General features: G+C 42.5%; 1 protein-coding gene across 1 annotated transcript in view; it reads right to left on the bottom strand.

Moving 5' to 3' along the window:
• Positions 1-1,764: 1,764 nt before the first annotated feature.
• Positions 1,765-8,070, bottom strand: part of SH3GL2 (SH3 domain containing GRB2 like 2, endophilin A1) — a 46,480-nt gene continuing 40,174 nt past the window's right edge. Inside the window, exons 6-8 of the mRNA XM_021682418.1 lie at positions 7,422-7,525; positions 5,668-5,798; positions 1,765-3,342 (exon numbers count right to left, since the gene is read on the bottom strand). Coding sequence (XP_021538093.1) covers positions 3,143-3,342; positions 5,668-5,798; positions 7,422-7,525 — 435 coding nt within the window. The 3' untranslated portion in view covers positions 1,765-3,142. The remainder of the gene's footprint in view (positions 3,343-5,667; positions 5,799-7,421; positions 7,526-8,070) is intronic.

Raw genomic sequence — 8,070 nt, 5'->3', positions numbered from 1 at the left:
CTCACTGAACTTGTTTTCCATTTCAGTTCACTTTAGTTTAGTTCTGCTTCTGTTTCTACTTCAGACAATTTATTCTGTGATTAGTCTTAAAACCAGTGTTTGGGGTGAGTTCAACTCCCCCAGTGGTGGTCCACAAAACTGCCAGCTCATTCAGTAAACTTTTGTAAAAACGCATTTACTATTCTTCAATAAAAATACAGAATTCACATGGTACTGAACCTGGTGAGTGTATTATTAATGTTCTCCAAGACTCCCTCAAATAAATATTAAGTTCTTCCTGTAAAATGTGGTCATGATACTTTTGCTTCATTTGATGTTGACTCATAATGAGATTACTCTATTTGGTGCAGGGTCTTGCTATTGGTTTCCCTTTGAATTTATAGAACTACTTTTCCACAGGTACAGTCCTACCTGGATGTGTAATATTACAAACAATGGAGTGGTTCAAATATGGTTAAATGTATGCATGTCTTTTTCTGGGCTCACTGTTCTGGACAGATCATCTTTTTTTTCCTATTATAGCATCAATATCATACTATCTCAATTACTGTAACTTTGCTTTATGTCTAGAAAGAGTAAGTCTTCCAACTTTTTTGTTCTTTAAGAAGAAATACCCCTTTGCATTTCCCTGTACATTTTATGTTTGCCAATTTTCACACATACAAGAAAAGCTTCCTGAGATTTTGGTTGAAATTGCACTAAATCTATAGGTCCATTTAGGGAGAAATAACATCTTTACAATGCTGAGTTTTCCAATCCACACAGAGCGTCTCTTTACTTATTAAGGTCTTTATTTTTTTCTCAAACATGTTTCATAATTTTCTGTGTAGAGATCTTATATAATTCTTATTAGACTTATACCTATGGGTTTGAATTTTTTAAGTGATTTTTCTAACTACTTTTTTTCTAATTGATTGTTACTGGTATATAGAAATAAAGTAACCTTTGAATATTGATCTTATATTCAGTAACTCTATAACTATGGATTCTAATAGTTTACCTGCGATTTTTCTATATTTTCTCTATTCACAATGTCACTGGTAATTTCTTTTTAAAAATTGGTTTTAAGAATTGATCTGTAATACCGTAACTCAGGTAGCTAGCAAAAATATTATTTTCATGTTAGAGCAGCTCACATATAGAACTTCACATATTAGATGAAAACTGTTGATGTCAGATCAGAATATTTGGACTATTAGCCTCAGCATGGAAGAATACTAAGTGCACCCAATATATAAAAAACGTGTTTATTTTCTCAGAAGCTCAGAAAATACAAATTCTGTAGGCACAACTCCCCTCCCCCACCTCCACACATGCATGCGGGTGCGCGTGCACACACACACATACACACACAAAGAATGCTGGCTTTGGCCAATCTATATTTCCCTATTTCTTTCTCTTTAAGCATGAAAGACAACAAAAGACTGGTTGAAATGATATATTTTATTTGTGTCTCTGAACATTCTATCCTTTTGATATCACCACTGGTGGTGTCTCATGTAACTTCTAGAAGACTTCCTCTCCCCCATTTCTTATCCTCTCTCCCAAATCACCTTCTTCCTAGGATTACCAGGAAGTTACCAATGTCCAGGCTGGTTGACTTCTTGCTGACGAACTTCCCTTGCTGCCAGAGAGGAATATCTGAGGTCAGAACCAGGTCTGGTTTGGCTGCATCAGAAGGCAACAGAGACTGAAATGAGACCACCACGCCCCCTTCCCCCCCCCAAATGACACAAAATCAAGGACCAGAGCCTTTGGTTGTTTCTTCAGCAATATTTATTGGAAACGGCAATGCTTCCTGTGGTAAGAGGTTTATACATTAAGCAGTAAGATTTGCCTTTCACTCCACGTGACCCACGACTGGAGGTGGCACATCCGAAGCAGCACATTCAACCTCTGAAGGAATCTGTATAGCTAGATAAATAGAACTCTGAACACCTAACAGGACTTCATAACTGATACCAAAAACACCCAAAACCAAAAAACCACTCATAGGCTTACACACAGCACTGTGCACACAACATGAAGATGGAATAGAAGGGACGGAAATAAAAGTCAGGACTGAGGTGGGAAAAACTTTTGCAGGTGCGGCCATACATCTTAAACTGCTAAGCACAAAAATCATCTTTATTTGGTCCTCATTGAGGGCAGAATCTGCACAAATGACGTTCAAAGAACACAAGGTGGAAGCGGAAAAGACAGTTACTGTTTCTTGGTCTAGGAACTAGTGGAATAATGGTTTCTTGTGTTTTTCTCCTTGTGTGTCTGTGCCAGATGGACTCATGAAGCACGTAATTCATAAATAAAACTGAAGTGAAGATATGTGTTCCCTCTTCCCTGTACCTTTGGAAATGGCCTAAATACATAAGTGGTTTCTCTGCAGCAAGAAATTTAAGCTTGGAAACCAGACTGTTTTCCCATTTCCTCATAATGGACCATCTCTTCTCTTCAGCCCCTCCTACCATGTGCTGACTGCTAACTGCCTTACTTAGAAATACAGCGGGAGTCCCCTCTGGCTTTATGAGCAGGGAGGGAAGAAAACCGGCTGTCCCTCAGAAATAGGCATAATTGGGAGGAACAAAAGTGACTGTTTTCAGAAAAGGTTTTTAACTCACATTCCACACTTTCCTACTGATAGCATCAAGGGACTGACTCATTCAGACCAGAAGACAAATTGCTGGTGAGGGAGGCTTTCTTCTACAATTCTGTGACTCACATATTTGGGAGGGAACAATGGGAAATCAAGACCTTTCTCCTATTGAAATGGAGAACCTGAGACCTTGAGATGGCCCCTAGGTGATAGATAATACCTTCAGTAGGATGGTTTTACTGTAATGTGGCTCATGGTCATATTCTAAGAAGCCACAGCCTCCTGAGAACCGTGTAAACAGTAGTTCAGTGACTACTGGCTGGTCTCAGATGGTGTTTAAAAAGCACATGCCATGCCCACCAGCCTAAGAAGATACCACCCATCACCATGACTCTTGTGGGATCACACAAGTCAACCAAAGATACTCGGTGGGGCTTGATGACTTGGACCACTGCGGCCTGCATTTGGGATGTGTTGTAAGCAGCATTACCGAAGCAGTGGTTAAACTTAACTATCTGGGTCAAGAGGAGGTAAGCCTGCCAGCCTAACATTCTAATGGGGCAGGGCAACCAGAATCTCCACATAGTTGATGGGGAAGAAGCCTGATTGGCCATGAAGCATCCCCTCATACCAGTTCTCATCAATTTGGTTAGTGAGTGTGATGATATCACCCTCTTTAAAACCCAACTCCCCTTCATTTTCAGGTTCAAAGTCGTACAGAGCTCGGCAGCAAGGCTGATCCATTGGGGCACCTAGAAGTGAAAGCAGGAGAGAAGAACACAGAAAGACAAGGGGTATTTAACTCACATATCTACCACCTGCTTAACCTGCCTGGCCTGCCGTCTGACTGGCTTCCTCCCTCACTCCTCTTTCCTGCTGAAGCTTCCTCTTGCGGCTAGTCCCCAGTCCACTGCATAGCATCTGCCCTTCAGCAGTCTTCAGAAGTTTTCTCAGATTCCTGGAAGTCGTTGGACGCCTGCTTCCATTTCCAAGATGAACAATGGCCTCATCTATGCTTGTGACACATGCAACACCATCCGCCAAGGTGTGCCTTCCTGACAATGTCCAGAGATGGGAGACCCAGTGACTTAAGGAGTTTTAATGAGTTTTCGGTTAATAGAACATGGCCTGAATCCTTTCCATGCTAGCATTTTAAAATCTCTGTACACGTGAAAGAGTCAAGTCCATTACATGGACAATGCTTGGCAACGTCAGGATAACAGTGCAGTGCTAATTTTTTAAAGGTAAAAATTCCAGCCTCTGGAAAACTGCTCTAATGTGATGAAAACAAAACAACATAAGACACGTATTTCCGTTCTGTTTGGCTAGATAAATAGAACTAGATAAACAGTTCTAAAGAGATAAATCTAGCGGGGTATACACAGGACAGTGGCTCTTAGAAGTTAGCTGGCTACAAGGACTAGTCATGTAAGTTGTGGTGAGTTTGCTTCTCCCTCTTCAGAAACCAACCACGTATTTCACTCTTCTTTTGGAGACTTGTTCATGTTTTGCTTTCTTAAAGTAAAAAAGTAGTTGACCCCTCATACCAGTTCTCATCAATTTGGTTCATTTTTTGTTCAAGTTCATACTCTGAGTGATCTTGTACAAGGCACTTCCCTTTCAGTTTCCTTGTCTAGCATTAGAACTAACAGAACTTACTCCACACTACTATTGTGGCTATTGCGTGAGATCATGTAAAAATTATATAACTTACTCTTGGTAAATTGTTGCACATATAAGGATGAGTACATGGGAGTTTTGGCATACAAAAAATAACATACTATGCCTTGAGTAAAATAATGAAGAATGGAATCATATCTTAAAAGTGATCTATTTTAAATGACCATCTATATTTAATATAGCACGCCTCCACATGAGCACGTAAACTCAAAACACATGCATACAGCTCCTGTGTCACCTAGATGACTTTAAAGGGAAACAATGTCAACTACTTTTTTACTTTAAGAAAGCAAAAAATGAACAAGTCTCCAAAAGAGTGAAATACATGGTTGGTTTCTGAATAGGGAGAAGCAAACTCATCACAACTTACATGACTCGTCCTTGCAGCCAGCTAACTTCTAAGAGCCACTGTCCCGTATACCCCACCCTGGGGGCTCTGAGCAGTGAGGCGAACACAAAGGGCAGAGAGCACCAACTGTCACCCTCCTTTTTCTTCATGGTCTCCAGAGAGCACCTCATAAAACATTTCCTACTACAGAATGTCAAGCCTTGGGCTCCAGGGAAAAGAGGAGACACTGCATTTCTTGGAAGTCCATGTCCAGTGTAAGATAGTTTCCACTTCTTCACCCAAGCAAATTGTTAAGGTTGAAAATGTTTCAAGCACAGGCTTTTACCTAATCTGTGTATCGGGGGTAGAGAGCAATGGTGCCAACTAAAAGAACCTATTATTGGGTATACATCAATATTCCTGATAGAAAATAAATTTCAGCTTTTACTATACTAACCTCAGTTACCAGGGTACAATGAGTTGGTTGAAGGTGGAGGAAGGAGGGAAAGCTAGCTGATGTTGAGATTCGAAATACATTCATCTAGAAAGGCGTTCACCCATATGCTCTGGTGACTTAAGACCTCCAGCTGGACATGCTGCTGGAGCTGCTGTCTGTGGGTTATATGTGAGTGTCTGTGGGCGCGCCCTGCCAGGGCATTCACCCTCATGCATGCTGGAACACAGAAGGGAAAAACAGAAAAGAAAGAGGACGCTCCTGGCACCAAAATGACATATTAGGGTGACTTAACACCACAAACGAAGGTCAAAGTCAAATATGCTACTTGGGAGGTTTATGTGTGCTGATGATGGAGAGTGAGAGAAAAAGGGATGTACAAAGAAAGTTTTCGAGAGGAGAGAAGGGGGAAAAGGAGGGAAAGAAATCATCAATGAGAGACGAAGGAAGACGTGCTTTAGAAGAGTTTCTACCTGACGAACCCATCCTGTAAGAAATGTATCACTGTAGAGTTCTTGTGCAGCCAGACTGGGCTGTGCCTAGAATTTCTGGGAAAGTGTCAACGGGGTGTGCCCAAGGCTTGGGTCATGGGGTCTGCAGGTCTCAGCTCCTTACCTGCAGGTTTGGGTGTACCCGTGTGAGAGAGGCCCCCGTTGGGCTGAGTACTGTCTCCAGTTGTAAACTCCAGGCTCATTCGTGCTTTAGGCTGATATTCCCTTCTAGGCTGAGATGAAGCTTGTCTTATTCTGCATTAAAAAGAAAAGGGAGGGGGGAATAAGAGTATGGAGCCAATTAAGAAGCAAAAAGAAAAGCAGTACCATCCAGGAAGGCCACTAATGTGGAGCAGGGCAAGTCTCAAAAAAAAACCCAAAAATAAAAAAACAAAAAAACTAGCCTTCTCTGTGTATGTCTCTGCTTTCCGTGATGTCCCTCTGTGGTCCGGCCCTCACCATCTTCATCCTGTCTCTCAATCCCCCACTTCCTCATTTATTCAGAACTCACTTTGCAAATGTACACTCTGCTAGGAGCAGGGAACACAAAGATGAGTACGACACAGTTCTTGCCCTCAAGCAGCTTATGGTCAGTAAGGGAGACAGAATGTAAACACTTGAGGACCAGAAACCGTGGTGAGTGTTGTTCTGGAGAGACACAGAATGCTACAGGAACACAGGGGTGCGAGCAGGGAGGCGTCTACCTGTCCACGGGAAGGCTTATGGAAGGGGAGAAAAGACAGCTGAGAGTCATTTCCAGATGAACAGTCCTTTCCAGAAGAAAGAGTTTAAGAGCTGGAGTAGGTCTGGAAGGAGGAAATACTGTGTGCCCTAAGAACAGTGAGTGGTCTGAGATACAAGAAGGAGGAAAGAAATGAGGGAAGACAGGAGGAAAGTGGAAAGGTATGGCCAATTAATGTCTTCCCCACACCCCTAAGTATTTTCCACAGTCTCAGGTGTTCATGAAGCAAAGGGTACAGCAGATTCGCAAAGATGGGGAGGGTTCAAGTTATGGTGATTATAGAACCATACTGACTTTGAACATATGTCAGAGGAAAAAAGGAAAATGGCCCTTTGTGCTCAATGGATGTCACAAACACATATAATATTTCTTTAGTATGTTGAAATGTAGGGTTTTAAATCTTTCTAGATGCTTCAGAGTGTGACACACATTCCCACAAGGGTGCACTGAGGAAAGACAGACAAAGTGACACACAGGACAGAGCGGGGCCTCTGCCTACAGCTGTCAGGCTGTGCTCTGCAACTCCAGGGAGACCTAGTCACAAGGAAAACGACCTCTGCCCGGCCGTGGGGTGCATCTGAGGAGGAGGAACAGGCATACAAAAGCAGTCTCTCTGATAGCAGAGGACTTGCTCACCACTCAGAGAAACGCTGTGACAAGATACAGGCTTTCAAATAGGTTCTGCTTGCCCGGCAAACCCCTGTTGCACCACTGTGTGACCCAGGGCGAGTTACTTCACCTGCCTGGGCTTTCCACCTGTGGGTGAGGCTAATCATACTTAGTTCACAGGGCTGTCAGAAGACTGACGATGATATGCCTTTAGTACCCACCCAGAATGTCTGTTCAGCAAATCACGCCCGTTATCCTTGGCAGCATTCTGGTTTCCCATCTGTGGCAGCCAACATACAACCCACATCCTGACCTCTCATCAACACAAGATTAGATTCAATGGAACAAAGTAAAACAAAGCACAAAGACACAAGAAAACCAAAACGAATGATCCACAAGGTGCCTAGGTAGGATCAGCAGGAATTTTGGCAGAGTTTTTCTTCAAATGTATTCTATTATTTCCATTTCTTTACCCATCATTTCAGAGGAAGAAAATGGGAATATAACATTCAGGAACTGTGAGATACCTTTCTTCCAGTCTGACGGTGACTTGCTGCAGGATCTGGACGGCCTGCTTGTGGTACTCCAGCTGGGCTTGGACGAGTGCAGACAGCTGGCTCACCTGTTCAATCTGCAGGCCAATGGGGGGGGATCACGCCTCAGTTACCAGGTCACCATCCTTAAGCATCTCCTACTGCCCCACACATACGACAGAGCTGCTCCTGACCCACAGCCCACTGCTCAGAGATTCTGTAGGCTCCACATCAGTTAAGGATAAGAAGCATCTGCATGCTTGTAAATGTCAGTACCATGAGGAGAAGCCACATTATCAGGAATCTTTCTAAAGATAACACACTTCTCACTGAACAATCTCATTCTTAACTACCAACTTCCAGGTAGGATTTGGCTAATTTTATTGATTTCTTATAGGAAAAAGAGACATTGACCAAAGGAGCCTTTGCTCCCTATGCTTTCCATGCTGTTAATATATTAATGTTAATAAAAATGTGAATATTGATTATTCACATGAGGCAACATGGAGGCAGTTTGGTAGGATGGAAAATTTTTTGTCCTCTCTGCCTCTTCTGTAACGTAAAGAGGTTGGGTCAAGTGACATCTTGGGTTCATTTCAGCTCCAGTATTCTAGGCATCCTTAGTTACTCTTCATTTTATGTC

Source organism: Neomonachus schauinslandi, chromosome 13 (assembly GCF_002201575.2).
Source record: "Neomonachus schauinslandi chromosome 13, ASM220157v2, whole genome shotgun sequence".
In the NCBI taxonomy this organism is placed as follows: domain Eukaryota; kingdom Metazoa; phylum Chordata; class Mammalia; order Carnivora; family Phocidae; genus Neomonachus; species Neomonachus schauinslandi.
The sequence above is the reverse complement of the archived record's forward strand: the minus strand, read 5'-3'. Positions and strand labels throughout refer to the sequence as shown.